The 20,659-nt window shown below is 47.7% G+C and overlaps 1 protein-coding gene across 3 annotated transcripts in view; it reads left to right on the top strand.

The window, feature by feature from the left end:
- Positions 1–19,489, top strand: part of LOC135917404 (serine/threonine-protein kinase VRK1-like) — a 43,641-nt gene extending 24,152 nt beyond the window's left edge. The window contains exons 11-15 of one of the 3 annotated variants that reach the window (XM_065450971.1): positions 11,173–11,348; positions 12,707–12,751; positions 14,027–14,282; positions 14,871–15,131; positions 18,739–19,489. In XM_065450971.1, the coding sequence (XP_065307043.1) occupies positions 11,173–11,348; positions 12,707–12,751; positions 14,027–14,282; positions 14,871–15,131; positions 18,739–18,824 (824 nt within the window). In that variant the 3' untranslated portion in view covers positions 18,825–19,489. Of the gene's footprint in view, positions 1–11,172; positions 11,349–12,706; positions 12,752–14,026; positions 14,283–14,870; positions 15,132–17,812; positions 17,956–18,738 lie in introns of those variants that run through there. The other 2 variants (XM_065450970.1, XM_065450972.1) reach the window with 2 other exon arrangements.
- Positions 19,490–20,659: the final 1,170 nt, after the last annotated feature.

Below are 20,659 nucleotides of genomic sequence, written 5' to 3' on the forward strand. Positions count from 1 at the left end.
CCACGTTTTTTTTTTTTTTTTTCGTTTGTGTTACTGGTGTCGGCACGGTGGTGTTTGCTTTGTGTGCTGCGTCGAGATTTCGGTGATCCAACGCGGCATTCGGAAACATCGCGTCAAGTCTCTAATGGCGCCGACAAGGCCCGCGCAGACTACGCTGGGGAATGCCGGCAAGCGGGTGCCAGAAGGCCGAAGATTTATCGCCTTCTGATGTGCTCCCTACTGACGCGGAAAATATTCTGCCGAGACCTGCGCAGTGGTTGCATTGCGACTTCGGACACCGTCTCAATTGACAGTTTCACAGGTGCTAACACTGCTGTACTGACGTGCGCAGAACTCGACGACGGCGAAATCATTCGTCAGGTTTCTGCTGCACCGTCGGACGATGACTCTTAAGTCGGAAAATGACGCACCATGTGCTATGTTGCCATCGCATGCGGAGCGTGTACAAGCAGTGACTGTGCTTTCAGCCGTACGAACCTCTCCGAGATTCAGGCTTATCTGATTGCGCTTAAACGGAACAGCGTGCAACGGCGCATTCACGATTTCTTCAAGCCTACTGCCAAGCCCGAATAAGTGCTGTAGGGTTTGGAGGACGGGACGTCGGGATGAAAACCACAACTTGGGAGGGATTTATTCTCTACATTCTATACAGGGAGGTGAGCGTCAAGTAGCCGTCGTGCAGACATTACAGGCCAGCAGCAACTCGGACGCTGCGGCCCGCGGCAAGAAGTTCGAGAGAGGTGAAACAGGGAATCAGGGCATGTCCCAGAATGCTCAGGTCTCTCTGGAAGGCTTCTTATAAACCCTTCGAGCACTGCAAGTCACGTCATGTTTGACCAATGGGAGAGTCCACTCCGATGACGCCACTTTCAGCCAATGGTAGGCGCCCGTGTCGCGGTGTCGCACCTGGCGGCTCTCTGCGGTCTTGCCTCGCAGACTGGCAAAGCACTTCGAACAAGGAGAAGGGGAGGGCTGCACCTGCTTCATTGTCGGATGCCCACCTGCTAATCCCGGCGGCGCACGAACTTGTTGGCACGTAAACTTGTTGCCTTAAACTTGTTTGCTCGGCCGCTTCTCTGGAATGCGCTTTCCTGCTTCTGCATTCCTCAATTAGCTGTGCTGCAATCCGATGTGGTCTGGGGAACTCGAAGTAATCGCAGGAACCAGCTCCATATCTAACAGCTCGTCCTCGCCCCGGTAGTTCTGAATGGCCGGTGAACTCAATTCGCTGGCCATGAGGAACGCTGAAAGAAGCTGCAGGGTACTGGGGTCGAGCCTCGTTTGACAACCCTCGGGATCCTGGGCCCTGGAGAACATACGTCAAACAAACCAAACAACACAGCGCTGCACCACGCGTAAGCGCAGGCTCTTCACCCCTGACTCGCCAGGCTATTACTGAGTCAAAATCAACCCTGATCTTTTATTTCCCCAATTTTGACAAAGCAGTTCCAACCACCCTTCCAAACAGCTATCCATTTCTCCTCGAATGCCGACAAGACCAGAGTACTATTGTTGTTGCAAAACAAAAAGGGTCGTTGACGATGCAAACAACAAATGAAAACAGCCGAACCTAACTCAAGTGGCCTAACCACACGAACAGCATGTTTCCAATCTATCGCAGTGGCGTACTTATCGCACGTAATGGTGCCACTGAACAATCTGGTCAACCTCACAAGTACGTAATCACAAGCGCGCTAGCCTTGTGGTCACTAAACAGAACGCGTACTTGCGTTGTAGGCAAACTTTTTCATTTACGCTTACTCACGTTTCTTCCCTGAAAGTCCTACAGGACACGTGACATAAACGAACAATTAAACTTGCGGGACTTACACATTCCGCAGAACCCTTAAACTAATGCGTCTTTTAATAACTCGTTCCACGCGTACTTATAAGAGAAGTCAGAATACGGCTGCCCTCCACACACACTAGCAACCCAGTCATAAATCTGCTTCCTTCCGTCCACACAGGACACGCGCTAATGGAACTAAGAACGCTTCTCAATGCAAATGATGCACTTACTGAAAACCTACGCGCTTAACCTTATAAAATTCAAAAACACTTAAAAAGAAAGAAGGTTAAATAACACACGCGCTTTACGATAGGCCTCTCAACAGTAACCTTGACCCTCAGGTTACTCACACACACACAAAAAAAAAACTATCTACTTATTAATGGGCATCTCGCGAGACTACATGTTTACATAAACCTCATCTTTCAAATCTCGAGCTTCTCAAACGAAAACACAAACAAAGCTCATACGTTTACACATTGAAAGAAATCCTAGTCTCAAATCGCGAAAACTTTCCGATGCTCAAAATAAAAAACAAGACACTCCATTTCTACGGAAGGGCTCTTCGCCTCCCTTGCCAAACGCTTATGTCTGACTCATACTCTGAGCCGTCCTCGCTGTGGTCGCGGCTTGAAAGCTACTCTGGCTGCCGAGAGACAACAAAAGGGCTGACTAACTATCAGCTCCCCCAAGACGTTACGGTCTTCTGCCAATTTGCGTCCTCGCGCCCTGCTTTCAACACAAACTCGATTGACCGCGTCGCTACTCCCCACCTGGTCTCGTCCTGCCACCTTGCGTTTCTTCGAACTGCACGCTGAGCTATGAAGAGAACTACGGAACGACGAGGTGTTTAACAGCCTCGTGCCCTTTGTCCGCGTCCGTGCAGAACATTCTTCGCGGTCCCCTTTTGACCTGTGGCTCGAACGTTCTGGATGCGTCAACATCGTCCTAGACGACCGCATCTTTTTCCTCGCGCCCTGCCCTTTTGGGTTTCTCGCCATCTTTGGCGGCGCTACATTAATTACCGACTTTCGGTCTTTACCGCGCTTCTTTTTACGGCGCTTTCTCTTTGCACTCGCCTTCATGTCGCCCTCTCGTGCCTCGTGCTGGCCGGTACACATTTCGTCGGCCCGGATCGGTCTCTTACCCGCACAGTCTGAGTGATTCTCACTTAAATCAACACTCTCTCTGCCTCGACTGGCGGACAGCCCAACCGACTCTGGCACAATGCAGCAGGCTTTACTCGAGTTAGACAACTCGCACTCTTGCGAACTGCCCTCTACTACATTGCCCAGCTCACGCTGTGCATCGGCACACAGCCCGTCGGTATCGATCGCTGTCTCACGCGCACAGTCCGAATGATTAACAACTGAATCATCCCTATCTAGGCCATCTAGACTGGCGGAGAGCCGCACCGATCCCTGAACAATGCAGTTGTTTTCTCGTGAGCTACGGAGCTCGCCACCCCGAGAACTATTCTCAACTGCATCGTCCAGCTCGCACTTCATTTCTGCACGCACATCTGGCTCTACATGGGTGCTCGCTTCTGTCTGGTCAGCAGTACCCCTTTCTTCGCTAGCAACCTCGCTAACATTACCAGCGACGCACACGCTCGGTAACTGTGCCAATTTGTTCGCAGCTGGCCTAGCTGTCTCTACAGTCATCTGTTGGCACAGCACCTCGTCGCTCTCCTTGCGGCCTTTAACGGCCTCTGTTGCCACTAAGGCATCGTTAGCAGCTAGCCTTTTCCCTTCACTTATGATTCTGCAGCTAATCTCACAGGCACTACTCTTCTCATCGGCTTTTGGCGAAAGTCCGCTAGACACTTCCTCATTCTTTCGCTCTGTACTATCTACAGAATTCTCAGACAGCCGTTGTCTCTGTGCCAATAACTGATCACAATCCTGTATCGCTTTGATCAGTGCTGCCTTCTCTCTCTCATACTTTTCCTCTCGCTCAAGCTTACGTTGATTCTCACGTTCGCGTGCCTTCTCACGTTCGTGACGCTGACACATAAGAGCAAGTTCTTGAAGCTCCTGCTTTCGTTCATTCTCGCGTTCTTCACGCTGACGCTTACTCCTAAGTTCACGACGCTCTCGCAAACGTACACGACGTACACGCTCCCGTGGCTCCTGTATCACCTCCCAAGCAAGCTTAATGCTTTCATCATCATTGCCACTATCTTCAATCGCCTTTATGATAGCTGGCGTTTCCATCCGTTCGTCCGCCTCAACTCCCAAATCGTCGCACACCAACAACAAGTCCAACCTCGTCAACCTTCTAAGATCCATGGCAGCTGCCCCGACAGGTGGTTAAAACTGTTTTCCTTAATTAATTTGTGCAAACACACAATGCAACAAACTCCCGATTCCCAGAACTATCAAAATTGAACACACAACCTTTGAGTCTGGCGAATCATAAGGAAAAAAACCACGCGCTCACTTACGGTTGCAGCACCCTGCCATCCGGTTGATTTGTCCGCTGTTCCCGGTTCCTTCCGGACTCCCTGGGTCGAAGGCTCGCTCCTTCTTCGATACTCCCAGTCTCTTCGGACCTCTTTCGACGAAGGCTCTCTCTTCTTCGCTCTTCCCGGTTCCTTATGATCTTTCTCGACGAAGGTTGATCCGTAGCGCTGCCACCAGCTGATGCATTCGGAGGCGATCCCACCGCTGCCACCAGATGTAGGGTTTGGAGGACGGGACGTCGGGATGAAAACCACAACTTGGGAGGGATTTATTCTCTACATTCTATACAGGGAGGTGAGCGTCAAGTAGCCGTCGTGCAGACATTACGGGCCAGCAGCAACTCGGACGCTGCGGCCCGCGGCAAGAAGTTCGAGAGAGGTGAAACAGGGAATCAGGGCATGTCCCAGAATGCTCAGGTCTCTCTGGAAGGCTTCTTATAAACCCTTCGAGCACTGCAAGTCACGTCATGTTTGACCAATGGGAGAGTCCACTCCGATGACGCCACTTTCAGCCAATGGTAGGCGCCCGTGTCGCGGTGTCGCACCTGGCGGCTCTCTGCGGTCTTGCCTCGCAGACTGGCAAAGCACTTCGAACAAGGAGAAGGGGAGGGCTGCACCTGCTTCATTGTCGGATGCCCACCTGCTAATCCCGGCGGCGCACGAACTTGTTGGCACGTAAACTTGTTGCCTTAAACTTGTTTGCTCGGCCGCTTCTCTGGAATGCGCTTTCCTGCTTCTGCATTCCTCAATTAGCTGTGCTGCAATCCGATGTGGTCTGGGGAACTCGAAGTAATCGCAGGAACCAGCTCCATATCTAACAGTGCGTGGAAATAAAGGATTTTTTTTTTTTTTTTAAGGGGGGAAGTGGGTCTTAAAAATTTTTTTCTTATTTATGGGTGAATCTTTAAGAAACTCCACTGACTGGGGTAATTTTTCGTGCTGATTTCAGATCTGTAATTAGATTTTTGATAGCTGTAGCAGTTCAAAAAATATTGAGGTCTGAAGTCAAATTAATTTCAAACTCGTTACGGGGCTTTTTGATGATTCCGTCTTGCTAAACCAAAAACTAAATGCATGACACCATTGCTAAAGACCTACTGTACGGGGTGATGCTATTTTTATTCATTTGGAAGCATTTTGCGGACAACAAAACAATCTTGCATTTATTATGAAAATCTTTTTCTAATTAGCAGCGAGTACTATACCTGAATGTAATTTTCATGACGGTGCAAGAGTAATAAACATAGCATCACCCCCCAGATCATTTCAATACGAATAAAATGATACCACCCTTGTCATTTTTGGCCAAAGACAACCCAGAAAAAACACCCGTAAGGCAGAGTACAGTGTGCAAAAACATCGAACTGAAATAAACGCATTTGAAGTTTCAAACAAATGTAGCTTTTGCTGAAGTGAATCTACAGCAATACAAATGGCACCATTTTGAAGCTCTATGTTTTTTAAGAATGGCCATACTAAATGTGTGACTCCACACTCTCAAAATAATAGTACACTGGCCACTGAACTAACACAAGAAACTTTATTAGGCACCATGCTTCACAAAGAGCATGGTGCCTGGGTTTCAAACCGAAGTGTAGAACTCTGTGTGGGCATGAATATAGTTCCAGTGTTGTACATGCAGGCTGTCTGATTGATAGCAGTCTCCATTACAATCAGTGAGGCATTTTTTCATTTGGTATAATTGACCATGTTACTGAATGAAGGCTCTGAGTGTAAGTAGCCTTCCAAGTCATCTTCACCTGACAGTGGCTGTGGAACTTAGGATCAGAGAGCCAGTGATAGATATGCAGCTGCTAGGTGCTTTCCAGAATTTTACTTTTGTATGATGCCTCGATCACTTCTGCAGCCAGGTGTGTGCCAGCCCAAGGGGCCTAGTGAACAGAGCTCATGATGAGGTTCTCTTTATGAAGGGGTGGTATGATAGATATTGTTACGAGCTATCGTGACAATATGATAATATAGTGGACGCGCAATGTGCTAGGTTGCGAGTCCGAAGTGCCGATGTGCGAAATGCACAGCCGCAGATACAAGGAGCCGACGCGCGATGTGCTTAGTCGCGCAGTTCAAGGTGCCGACGCGCGAAATGCCTAGTCGCGGGCCCGAGGAGCCGACGCGCGATGTGCTTAGTCGCACAGTTCAAGGTGCCGACGCGCGAAATGCCTAGTCGCGGGCCCGAGGAGCCGACGCGCGATGTGCTTAGTCGCGCAGTTCAAGGTGCCGACGCACGAAATGCCTAGTCGCGGGCTCGAGGAGTCGACACTCGACGCGCTTATTCGGGCAGTCCGAGGTGCCGACGCACGAAATGCCTAGTCGCGGGCTCGAGGAGTCGACCCTCGATGCGCTTATTCGCGCAGTCGCAGGCGCCGATGCACAAAATGATTAGGTGACGGTCCGAGAAGTCCGCGCGCGATGTGCATGATCGCCGAGTCGGAGACTCCCTATGCGCGAAATGTTTAGCCGCGTTTTCGAGGATTGCGTGCGCGATACGAATTTGTCACGAATTCGAAACACCGAGTGCTGAAAGGCTTAGCCGCATGTCCGAGGATTCCGCGCGTGAATGTTGGTTGCGAAGTCCGCGTCGCCGATGCTCGGAATGCTTAGCCGCGAGTCTGCAACGTCAACAAGTGCAGGGATCGGCCACGCTACTGCGATGTCCGCGTAGCGCCCGTTTTGACACGTCGAGATTACGGCGAGTGGAGACATCAAACTCGCGAGGTGCAAAGAGCCGAGCAGACGACGCGAGCGCCGGACCAATGGCGAACCGCGCTGGAGTCACGTGGCGGGCGCGGCCAATCGCAGACTCCGGCACGACCTTTAATCATTTGCTTTTTGTGCGCTTGTTTCTGTATGGAGGAGATCGCTGAAGCGGCAAATTTGAAGACGGAGAAATGCGCTTTCCAACGAGACCAAGATGGCGGCGCTCGGTCGCGCCGTTCCGGAGATATCGTGGGGTGAAAAACGCTGTTCTTTCTTGATTTCCGCGAGATTTTTCGCCACTTTGGCTGATAAAACGAATTTTTTAGAGCACTTCTAAGTGGTTTACAGTGATGATATTTGGGTATCAGATAGAAAAGGGGTTATAGAAACTGAAAATGTGATTTTCAAAAACTCGATTTTTTGGCCATTTTTTGCGATTTAAAACCCGCGTCCCCCCTTAATCTGCTTTTTCGGACACCTGTTTATTCGGACATTTCCGCAGTCCTCGTGAGGTCCGAATAAACGGTTGGCGACTGTAGTCTGTTATTTTCGTTTGATGCCACGGCAGCCTAGCAGCGAAGACAGCAGCCTCAAATTCACTTAAGGGAGGGCGTGGCTTTCGCATCGCCAAAAATGACAAGAAAAAATTGTGTTTTGAAAATCACATTCATAGTTTCTATAATTTTCTTCCTATCTTATTCCAAAATATTAACACTGTCACTGTAAACCATGTAGAAGTGCACTAAGAAATGTTTTGTCAGCCAAGGTGACAAAAAATTTCGCGGAAATCGAGAAAGAACGGCACTTTTCAAGCCACAATATTTCTGGAACGCCGAAACCGAGCGCCACCATTTTGGTCTCGTTGGAAAGCGCATTTTCCCGTCTTTGAATTTGACGCTTCAGCTAGCTCTTCCATGCAGACTTATGCACACAAGAAGCAAATGGTTGAAGGACGAGCGGAGTCTGCGATTGGTTGCGCTCGCGTCATCTGCTTGGCTCTTTGCACCTCGCGAGTCTGGACGTCTCCATTTGCCGTAATCTCGACATGTCAAAATGGGTGCTACGCAGACATCGCAGTAGCGTGGCCGATCCCAACATTTGTGAACGTCTCGGACATCGCGGCCAAGATTCGCGTGCGAAATCCTTGGACGCGCCCCTAAGCCTTTCAGCACTCAGTGTTTGGGAATTCTTGACCAAGCACACCGCGCATGCAATCCTCGAACCCGTGGTTACCGTAAAAACCGGAATATACGTCGAACTTTTTTTCAAAAAACCATCGCGAAAAGTCGACCCTCGGCTTATATACCGGACATTGCCGGAAAAACTATGGAAGTCTTGAAACAATGGGCGGATGAAGTAAACAGCCGCCATCGCCATCAGCAGCAGTGCGGCGTCTATGGCGGCGTGGCGACGCTGTGGCACCGGCATTTTGCGTTTCCATCGTCGCAAAGTTATATTAATTAAAGGCTGCACTTTCATTTTGTTTCAAAATGAGCGGGAGCGGAAGCTGACGTCAATTCACCGTCGCCTTCAAGAAAAAGGCGATTGAGTACGCGGAAGCCCACGGCAACCTGGCGGCACAGCGCGAACTTGAAGTATCCGAAAAGAGCATTCGGTAGTGGCGGGGGCAAAAGCAACGTATTACAACTTACAGTAACCAAAAGAAAACGTCATTTCGTGCCGGATCGCAGCGGACTGCAGAACTGGAAGGCAAGGTTGCGGAGTCCGTCCGCGAGCTGCGTGTAAGATCGCTGCCTGTGACTGCCGAATGCATCCGTTTGAAAGCGGTAGAGATCGCACGAGCCTATGGACTGGGCAGCGAGAAGCTCTCGTCATCCGACTCTGATTCGGAGTAGCGCTTGCGCACTTCGTGCCCTTCTGTGTACTGTACACCCGGCCAATTTTTAACAGTATCGTGCGACCATCGACCCGCGTGTTTGTCAGCACCTTATCACGGCACGGAGCGGTGAAATAGCGAAAGTAAGGGCATGTGTACACATGCGCGTATCTCGTTTGTTTCGCTGCTCAGCGCCGTTAATAAGGTGTTGACAAGCACGCGTGTCGGTGGTCGCGCGATACCGCTAAAAACTTGGCCAGGTGCACATGCGAGCAGCATTTAAATAAATACTGTCACCATTGTGCAACCCCCTGAGTCGCATTTGTTTCAAGGTAAGGGTGTCATGTCTTTCGGTACTTTTGCCATTGAAAAAAAATTTTTTTTTTTTTTTCATTTTGAGAATTCGTTAGCTGGGGGATCGACCTATAGTCCGGTTTTTACGGTAAGCATTTCACGCATAGGAGCCTCCGACTCGGTGATAAAGCACATCGCGCGCGGACTTCTTGGACCCTCGCCTAAGCATTTTGTGCATCGGCGCCTCCAACTGCGTGACTAAGGTCATCGAGCGTCGACTCCTCAAGCCTGCGTCTCAGCTTTCCGCGCGTCGGCACCTCAGACTGCATGACTAAGCACATTGAGTGTTGACTCCTCGAGCTTGCAGCTAGGAATTTTGCGCGTCGTCGTCTCGGATTGCGTGAATAAGCAAATCCTGTGTAACTACATCCAGTCAAACCACGATATACCACCTGGAAAATCTCATGCATCTTTAGTTTATTTCTAACGAGATGGGACGAAAAATGGATATATTGAATTCCACCGCCCCAGACCAGGCGCGCTCTGTTGGCAGGCGGTGAGCTTTCCCGCAACACCCTCGAAGATAGCGGTGGCATGATGGGCGTTCCCAACTGCTGCACACTATAGCTGCATACATTGATCATGCTGAGGGCTCCATTTGAACGCAGCGGTGTACACACGTGGTGGCTTGGCTAGTTCGACAACGTCAACAACACATTGCATTTGCTGCACTTCCTCCTCCTCGGTTCCACGCTCTACACCTGCCATGCCTTGGAGGGCTGGCGGTTTGCATCTGCAAAGATGCATGGCAGCACGCGCTCGCTGGGCTCATCTGAATGCCTTGGCAAACGCCGCTTAATACTTTGTGATTGACAGTGTTTCAAAATGCTTCGATTGACGGACGTGGAGGTCGTAGCAGAAGTAGCGGCTAAACGAAGAACCTGCCTAGGTTGATGCCACAAACACTGTAGCTGCATCGGCCCTTCTACGCCACTACTACGGTGCGATAGAGGGCGCCGGCCAATCGCTTGTGTATCATTTAGACTATGTTGAGATCTTCATGTTTAAGGACAAGTTTAAGAAAGTTAATTTACAAAGCCACCTCCCCCCTTAAGCTGCAAGCCAGCTTTTCCCGCCAGCCCCTTCCCTCTTCTCAGCAAACACCGCATGAGGTCGACTTAACGCGCAGCTTCTGCCACTGTCGGGGCTGAATCGCCCATGCTGTTGCTTTCCATGTCGTCCTCATCACTGTTGTTAGGCGACACTGATAATAACAGAGGCAACAGTGGTGAAAAGTCGAACCTCGTTGCCAACATATTTTCACGGTCGCAGCATCACTGACGAGCAACTACTCCTTTGCATTCCAAATGCCACACACTGACAGCGTAGTCAACGGTAGGTCTCTCTTGCGTGCCAGCACCGACTTTGTGCCGCATTCAATAGCACTAACAATGTCCGATTTTCCTTCTGTGCTTAGCACCCGGTTTTTGTCCCAGCTCCAGCATGATGAGAGTCCTAGCTTGCACGACGCCACAAGACAAGCCACAACGTACTCTGGCACGGCGCTGAAATTATGTTGATGTAGCTTCACCCCTCCAAGTGCCCTCTGCATTCGCGCTTAAAAGCCGTTCTGATCTCTGAGGCTTGTTCTGCCGGGCGGACCTACCATATTGACTGCCTGACAAAAAGTGGAAACGTTACTTGTTAACTGACATGTAAGCAATTAGCTGGTGCGGTTTATGCGGTTCAGCGGCCACTGAGTCGGGGATTTGACTTTACTACTTTTAAAACGAAACTACTGTTTAAGTGGGTACGGGTTAACGAGGTTTTACTGTAATAAGTTAAGCTGTCTTAGTATGACGCTTAATTCTGTAGCAAAGTTTTGCCTGGCCAGGGCATTGTTTCACCCAAACTGCCGAATTTTCTATGCTGAGGTATCACACCGTACTAGCGCCCGGTGCAGGTCTATACGTAATGCCGCAGTTATTGCGCTTTGAGAAGCTAATCTGCTGCGCTGCACTCACTATGGGTGTTTGAAAGTGCTCTCCCAGATCACCGTGTCTTGTGCAGGTGGCATCACTGAGTTCCTGCAGTACGTGGCTTCCATGAAATTTGAGGACACGCCAGACTACAAGCGGCTAAAGAGGATCTTGGAGAAGGGCATCCAGGTGGCAGGTTTCAAGCCCGATGGCAGGCTAGTGTTTACTCCACCAAGGACCCCGCGGCGCAACTCGTCCTCGCCAAAGGTTTGTGTCAAGCTGGATTTCCGGACTGCTTTGAAAGTTGAAAACGTAGGCATAACGTCGCAAGCAAAAGATAAGAGACTATGTCACGGCAGTGGGGGGAGGAATGTGGTGACACAGCCATGCTGCTGGGCATGGTCAAGTATGCGCAAGTTTTTTCACGGCACCATAGGTCCCCAAACTCGTGCGATTGTGTGGGGGCTTGTACGTCTTGTTTAAATGAAACTTAGTCCGGTGCATGCAGTACTGCTTTGAAGAATGTGGTTTGTAGCCTAGAGCCTAAAACAGTGCATTGAGTGTTGGTGATTTGATTTGTCAAGCTAGAATTAAGTACTCCCATTGTAAGGATACTGTTCATGCCAGACAGAGTCCCACGGTGCAAGTTATTGTCACCTCTGGTGGAAGTAAATTTTCCCTGTGATTGGCAGCAACTCCGTAAATCGAGCGTTCTCTCGCCTTCCATTGGCCTCTGGCATTTCAGTATACGAAGCAGGCAGCATGGCTGCTGTACGGCAACTGCAGCCCTCTTCTGTGGCAGAGCATGCCAACAGTCGGGCCCACGAATAATTATTGATAGAGTAAACATGCCAGCAAAAGCGTGCTGGTAATACTATGGTAACCATTAAAACTGTTGCGTGTGTTGGCATGGAAGGGAAGCCGCCAGTGATAATTATTTTAACAGCTTTACTCGCTGGCGTACTCTTTGTCATGAAAGCCGATATTCCAAAAGCAGACTTGGTGCATTACTTGCAATAGAAGCACTCCCAGCATAAAAAAAAAATTAATATGTAGAGGGTGCAAATTTTAAAGGAAAATTGGGATGTAGCTGGGAGAAGCAGTTATTAATGTCCTTTAATGACGTTCAAGACTGGATATCTGAGCTCTGTTGTGAATTTTGCAGCTGAAATGTCGAAGCGGTGACAACAATAGTGCGTGCGGAGGGTAAAAGTTGATTTTGCCAGACACATGTCGTGCTGACATCTAAGACCATGTGATGAGTAGGGGTGTGCGAATGGTTTCGAAGTTATACGCTAACAAATCAAATGCCCCCTGCCTATTTGATTTGCTCATTTCAAATGGGTCTTGTTAGAAATTTCAATTACTTTCCGAGTGAGGATGATGTTAATAATGTGGGAAACAAAATGGAACTTTGAAACTAAAATTTGTAGATTGGTGCAGCAGGGCCTCAGTCTCGGACATGTGAAGATGAGTCTGAAAACACGATTTCTGGGCTGATTTTCAGCCTTCAAGTGCCGCATCTGCTGTGATGATATCAATGTCGTAAGAGTTAGTACTAAAGTTCTTCCTCACACTTTTTTTTTTTTTCTGTGTGGGTGCACGTTTTTCTGTCCATGATATAGGTGTGTTTCTGTGCCTCTATGGAGCTCACGGGAAAGTGTCAATCTGTAAGTTTTGAACTACCCATTCAAAGAAATCTTTGTTGACGCTACTGTTACACAAGCACATTCACTTAATGCCCTGGTAGCTTTGCTGCTTGATCTGTTTCGTTGTGCACTTGGTTTAGTTTAATCGTGCTTTTCTGCTCTCGCCGGTGATGCCTGCCACTAGACGGCTATTAGGCATAACATTGCGTTGTGCTTTTTGCGCATCCTAACCGACCCCGTTGATCAGAAGCTTTTGCCTGCTTTCCCATAGCACGGGCTTTTTCTTACCAAGGCTTTTCTGTGCACTGAAACACTTCGTTTCCTGGTTCTTTTTATCTGGAGCTCCATTGTTTGTCTTTCTCCCTCCTGTCAACTATTTCCCAGTTGTTCGTTGGAAATGGGATCTGCAACTGTCAAGCATGCCAATCAAGCCTTGTTAAAAAGCATTATCGAGCTGTATTTGGCTGTTTCTTTATTCTTTGAGCAAGCATCTACGCTTCAATCTACAATTTCAATAGTGTTACAAAGAGAGTCAAGGTAGTATACTTGGAACACTTGAGTAAAAAGTCTGCCTTGTGTTGGAGACCATTTGAAGAATATTGAATTTGGGGCCATCACTATTGAATTCATGTATGAATTGGTGTCATGAAAACACTCTTCGCACACCCCTAAGATTGTCTGAAGTTGTTACTGTTGTGTGATACACACCTGTTCAGTCTATTTCACCTTGACAAGGCATCCAAATTAGTCCACTTTGAACAGCAGATAATTTGCACTAAGTTTGTAAAAGGCCCTTGTGGAATTCCCAACACTAAAGGGTATAAGTTACTGGCAGACACCTGTTTTAGTTTTATATAATGCAGTCTATGTAATTGGCATAAAATAAATGCGCCAAATTTTCTAGCAAGTTTGTTGTCTCGTGTCAGTGTTTCCGCTACTCTTTGTCAAAAGTATTGAAGCCACCGCTTACGTGACATAAAAGATAGTTGTGCAACTGAATATGTAAGAGGAACCTCGTAGAACTTTTGTCATACTTCAACAGCATGGTGGCGTGGGGCATTGGTGCAAAATTTTAAAAAGTGTAACTTTGACCTTCATCTTCTCTTTTAATAATCAATCTGTTACCATGAAATTTGCCAACATTGAGTTGTAAAAGAATGCCACATCGGTCTAAAAGATTCATTGTTCCCTTTTAGGGTCTTAAATGGAAAATGAAATAGTGCAAGTCCTTGTCGATTTGACATTTCCGGTCTCTCATTGCCCACTTTTTTTTTCTTTGGTTCCCGCCCGCCTTAGAAAAAACCGGTGCTGCAAGAAATTATCCTCGCCGAAGACAGCGCGGACGAGAGTGAGAGTGAGAACATTGAGGAAAAACCGCCGGCAACCAAGGTTGCTCGCAGCCGTGCGGTGCCAGCCAGGAAAAACAACCGCCGGTCGCCTGCGGCCACGAAGTCTGCCTCGGGGCTCAGCAGCCTCGCAAAGTTGGATCCAGAGCCGAAAATGGCGAAAAAGAAAGCGGCTTCATCCCTCTCGGGTAGGACAAGTTCTAAAGGTAAATTTGAGCGCAGGGACAACAGTCCTACTACTTTTTTGTCGTCCTAGGATAGCTCGTGTGTTGATTGTTTATGCCGCGTTCACTCAGTCATAATGCAGGAACCTTTTTGAATAAGGAACTGGGAAACAGCATTGTGTGTGTGTGTGTGTGTGTGTGTGTGTGTGTGTGTGTGTGTGTGTGCGTGTGCGTGTGTGTGTTAAAATCAACGCCGCAAAGGGGTTCAAAGGTTATCTTTGATTGCCATAACTTTGGTTCTGCTGCACACATTGAAGTACTTTTTTGCGGTGAGGCATTTCTGAAACGGTACAATTTAGCTCCCAGTGCATTTTTTGAGTTCAACAAAAAGAAAAAAAACTTTCAGGGCTGCCCCTTTAGCCAGCCCCGTCACTGTCTCATGACAGTATAATCGTTAGCATCAACCTTTCCAGCGTTGAGCATTTCCTGCACACAGAGGCACGGTGATACCACAATCGTATGATCCAGTACGATTCGAGTCCCCCCACTACAGCATGCCTCATAATCATGTCGTGGTTTTGGCACATAGAACCCCAGAATTTAATCTCTTTAATTCAACACGAAATGCAGACTCTCGGAAGAACGGCTTCTGTGAGGACAGCAACAGCATGGGTATGGACAACCCCACTCCAGCCATGCTGGAGGTGCTGCAGCGTAAGCAGGCACTGTTGGCTCAACAGCAGGAGGGCCTGCTGCCTTCGGGCGGCAACGGCCGGAAGCGTTCAAGTACCTCGCCACCTGCGAACCACTGCTCGTCACCGTCCTGGGCAGACGGTCCCCCCTCGCCAGTCCAAACCTGTGACCGTGCTGTTCAAGCTGACAACGGCAAGGGTGAGCCGTCCCGTGCAGTCTTTGTTCCAAGCTTAAGAACGGTGCAAACTAAGACACTCACAAGAACAGGGTTAAGGCGCCAACTCACAACTTAGTTGGTAGCTTGAAACCTACACAAGTAAACTTTGGACACACACACGCATGCACGGAGAAAGTTTACGCAAAAGACGGCAACCGTATGAGCTCCATATTGTTTAGACTGCAGCATCTAAAAAAAACTACAGTTGAACCTCGCAGTAAGGAAATCGGCAGGGAATGCGAAAAAATTTGCTTTCGCGAGAATTTTGTTGTTGCAAAATGAGACAGCACAGATACATAATGCGTCAAGACGGAAACGTTACTGTCAAAATTCTGTTAGCCTACGCTGTCAAGCTTGCTCAAGTATACAGAACCGCAATGCCGACAGCACAAAATGCGCCGCGTGCGTCTATCAGCTGTGGCAGCACTGCCGTGGAGCAGTATTGATATTGAGTGGTCTGTTGATTTTTGGAGATACGATCATTTTTGCGAGATTTTGCGTAAGTCGGCACCGGGCGCAGAGCAACAGTGTTTTATAACGCATGCAGCAGCATTTCTCCAGTGCACGCTTGTCGTCATCCGTAGGTGCTCACGTGTCTGGTGCCGAGCGCGAAAGTGATTGTATCTCGCATACTCGAAGGCGATCGATCGATGTTACGGCCCCTTGCCGCAAATCTACGTCTGGCGTCTAGTCCGCACGTGATGCCTGTTCAGTGGCACCAAAATCGGTGTTTTTGAAGCCGGGGACGGGCGTTCCCAAGCGATCGCTCAATCGCAGCCCAGTGCGTGGCACTCCATGCTGTGACCACCATCTCAAGCACTATAAACAATTCCACATCGGCAGGACATGGATTCGCTTGTTATTGCTGCATTTTCCTCACCAAAGTGCAGATTACACACTGTTCTTGTGCATAAACTGTCATCACATGCTGGTAGCAAAATGCGTTCCCCTTAAAATGGGCGATCAAGAAACAAGGTGGCGGACATGATGTGTTTCCAGCGCACGCGATCACTTCCGGCGCTTGGTTGTTCTTGTAAAGAAAAACGGCGGTGCCCTGCGCATGCAATGTAGTGGTATTTTACTCAATGTTAGTGCAAAGCAATCGCGTTTGAGCATATTTTGGAGCCTGCTAGCCTTGTGCGAGTAGGTAATATGCGAGGTTACGTTCCAGCAAATTTTGTTGGTGTGGGATTGTAGTACAGCAACAGTTTGTTGTCGAGAGTTATGAAATTCACTGAATCATACGGGTGTTTGCCGGGGATATGAAAACATTTCATTGTCGCGAGAATTTTTTTGGTGCGGGATTTCGTTATCGTGGGTTTCGGTTGTACAAGGATATTGAGGGGACGCTGACGCATTGCACTCTTCTTTCCTTAATATGAAATGACCCAATAATTCACTGGCAACCTGGTCATGGCTTTTCCCCAGAACTCTTTCTTCTGCGCTGAAACTTCCTTTGCATTCGATAGCTTTTTTCTCTGTACTGCAATGTATCCTACCAAAATTACTAGAGCGTACTTTGTTGTTAGTGTGTGTGCAAGTTGCAGTTATATCAATTCATCCAGCATGATAGTAATATGTAAAATGTGTGGATTTGCCTCAACTTCGTCCGCCTTGCTTCAAATTGCTTGGTGACTTTGAAATTGGTCATATTCAAAGTATTGTAACTGATGGTCTTTAGACCTTGTCATGTTTGTTTGCAACAGTCTTTGCAATCACTTATATACATGTTGATCATTTCAATAAACATTTAGCTGAGAGTTAATGCTCATCCTGTCATCTTCTAGTCTTCGTCTGTGTCACTTCACGCTGCAAAGCAATAATATACTGCCCTACCAACTCACCCAAGTGTCCATCCTTTTGTATTGTTACAGATGCAGCTCATAGCAATGGCCATGCGCATGTGTGGAAACTTGTTTCCTTCCTGTGTTGGGTTAACTACGATTGGTTGAAATTTAGACTGGTAAAGTGCAACAAATATCACTACAAAAATCACTCGAGGTGAGCAAATCCATGCACAGTCCACTTCCGTTAATTCGACCCTGACAGAAAAGACGAAATAGGCCTAATTATCCAACGGATCAAGTTAAAGAAGACGCAGACTTTAACGAGATGCAAACAACTGCCAGTTGATGTAAACGGATTGTTTGAGCTACCATTATTACATTGTCTTCTAGAGCAGACTGAAAATAAGCATTCCAACAAGAGATGGCATGGGTTCAATGCATTCAGTCCCCTAAGCTCCGACAAGACGTGGCCACAAAAGGGTCAATATTGGCGTCACCGTAGGGGTCGCACACGTGCATGCTGACCGGTCAGCTTCAAATTATCTGGCAAAGGCCGATCTTAGTATCGCAATAATGAAAGTTTGGGCTCATAGAAATGCATTGGTGCCAGCTGCAACGTAAAATTGGTACCAAAATAACCAGTCAGATTACCCCAATCATAGCCAAAAAAATCGTAAAACTACGTTTCACGTGTTGTAACTTTTTTTAATTGTCTTTGGGAAAATATATTGGGCACAATATTTAGGTTTGACCACTCACAAAGGTGGGTTACAAAGGGACCCCTGCTCTAGGTTAACTGTCTGTACACTTGTTTCTTCCAGCCTCCTATCCTTCTTGCATATGGAGTTTCTCTCTCTCTCTGCTTGATTGGTTAGGGAGCCCTGGATTTGGCCGTTCCCTGGGTGCCATCATTGATCGATTCGTCGCTTGGCAGCTCCCAGGCCTCTTCAGGGTTCTCCTCCTATTTATTCTCGCTGCCATTGAACTTTTCTGCCGGTTTTAACAACAGGAATGGCCTCCTCATGCATGAGGTTCTTTTCTAGTAACAAATAAAGAATGTGGTGGCTAGAATTAACACTTGGCTCTGCACTTCACTTGCTAAGCCTGACACTGCATAAAACATCAGAATGCAGAACACATTGGAAACACATTATCACTTGTGCAACCTTGCGTGAACAAATGCACATTTATTTTCCCAGTCCTATGAGAATTTTCTTCGCAAGACTTCTCCCTTCACCTATAACTGCGTTGAATTGAAGCTAGAAAGAAATACTCATCAAGGGCTTTACTCACTGTTATGGATTGGAATGCCAGTCAGAAGAATTTTGCAAGATGTTCTGATTTGTATACACATAAGCAGCACCATTGAATGGCAGTGGGGTCATTTTTGTTCAGTGGCTGTGGAGTTCCGAAGTCAAGGTAAGTTGTCGAATTGGTGTGTTCCATTGTTGGAATAAGTGTGGAATTTCAGAGCATTCCGGAGGCATTGACTTGACAAGGAAATAACGGTCTAAAAGCCAGTGAGGATTTCTGCTGAATGTTCCTGCTGTAAATAAAGCAGATTGTTTCCTCGACTTTAGTGCTGCAATTGTGGTTTGTTGTGGGTCGTGCGAATTTTGCCAAATAAGTATATCTTCAGAAAGCCAAAGAGATCCGCATGATCAAGATATTGCTGTGCAAGATAGTTCTGTGCTGTTTTGTCAGTGCTTTTTTTACATGGCTCGAGAATCGGGCGCACTTTTTTTGCTGTGTCAAGCGGTATGGCCACATTTTGTGACGATGAACCCCACTCTGGTTTCAGTGCCACGACCGAGGAACGACCGGATGGCCCGAAAGCGTCCTGTACGTACCACTGGCTGTCAGACCGAGCCGTACAATGCACTCTGAAGGGAGAGACGGTCAAGGCGGTGCTTGGCACAGAGTCATGGCGTTGCAAGAGGAAAGGCGTGAATGGTTTCCGAGCACTTGTGTGCGAGAGACGTCAAAAAAGGTCACCACGTTCCCCGAGGCTTTCATCAACCTCTCCACAGCCAAGTTTCTTCACGGCCACGTTTGCCAGCGTGTACAGACTGTTGTGCTGCTTCTGTGGCGCGCCCGCAACTGTTTTTAAATCGAGGACAAGCGAACCCCATCCATTCTTCTTAGTTCCCCAGACCTAGCTCTCTGCGGCAGGATCCTTGCTGCCCTTTCCTTTTTCTTTCTTTCTCTTTTCTTTCTGTCACGCATTCTTCCTCATCTTAAACATGTGTGTGAGATTTCTCACACCCTTTCCCCCCTTTTTTAACTTTTTTTTTAAATTTTCCGTGTAGTCACCTGCCATTTGCTTGGGTCGTTTGCAGTGGTCTTGTACAAACATCTTGCCCATAGTTGTACATAGATGTGGGGCATTTGGCATTTCATTTTGTGTCACCGAGGCACACCATTGCATTTCTTACGTTTTTACATTTTTTTTATTCCCCCTCCCTGTGTCTTTTTTTTTTTTTTTTTGTCAGCGAAGTAGCTCACTTTTTAAGAAAATAAAAACCTGCTAGCCTTGGCATTCTTGTTTCTTACCTGGTGTCCTCGTGGTGTTTAGTTAAGTATGGTGCTACAGAATTACCTGACATCATGGTCAGGTAATTGCAGCTTATGAAGGTGGGTGCAGAAGAGCTAGGTTTCCCACTCCTGTAATGTCTTCAAGGTTAGTGCTTGCTTCAGGGTCATGAAGTTCTGTTAAAAAAAATATATATATATTTGCCGTCTTCACTTTGTCTTCTTTCGTGCGCTTCGTTAAAGGTAAGCGAAAGCTTGGCATGGTATGCATTCGTTTACCTTCAACAATGTGCCCTACGCCATACAATGTTTAATCAAACAGTGGATACTCTCGTGCGATTCTATCAAAGGCATCCATATCAGGCAACTCTACAAGCCCAGTGTTTTCTTTTTTTCTTTTCTGTGCGTCTTGCTCGCATTTCATTAAATGGTGTGAGACGAGTACTTCCAGGTTGCGAACGGCCTGCGCGTTTTGCTGACCTGTTATTCTCGACAGGAAAGTATGCAACGCAGATTTTTCAAGAAAGGAAAAGGAAGCAAGGCCGATGACGATTGTTGCGGGACAACCCCCCAAAGGGTGCAAACTTTTACTATGCGTGCAAGAGTTCCTTAATTGGCATAAATCCATGTAACGTATTGTTTCCCTCGGCTGAACTTAATTCGTTTGACCTAATGGATTAACATTCTGTAAGTGCACCTGTTAGTGGTATGTGTGTGCATGCCAAAACGTGGTTCCGAATGAGCAAATGCAATGGCTCCTTAAGGGCAACTCCGGCATATCTTTAACAATGTTAGGTTATTGTCATTTTCAAATGGCATTGACGGCCCTGTCACCTGCAGGGTGGTTCAATTTGCTTTGAACTTCGTCAGCGATGTTAAATAACCAATAAACGAGATGCCGAAATGGGTGGCTGCTTCGTGTGATGTCACGATGAATCAGTGGCGTCTGATCCTACACTGCCATAATGTAAACGTGCAGTTCACGTGGCGCTAACACCGGAGAAGCGAAGCTGATGTCTCCTGACAGCACGGAGCTTTTGCAGAGTTTCTAAACTTAGACGGCGGCGATTTAAGCGACAGTGGGGTGTAGTCTCTGACGTCGCTAACGCAGGGTGGCCAGTAGAAAGTCTCAAGTCGGGAACGCAACTAATTTTAAAAATTCATTTTCAGGAAAACTAAATGACTTGCGG

This window comes from Dermacentor albipictus, chromosome 7 (assembly GCF_038994185.2).
Source record: "Dermacentor albipictus isolate Rhodes 1998 colony chromosome 7, USDA_Dalb.pri_finalv2, whole genome shotgun sequence".
In the NCBI taxonomy this organism is placed as follows: Eukaryota; Metazoa; Arthropoda; class Arachnida; order Ixodida; family Ixodidae; genus Dermacentor; species Dermacentor albipictus.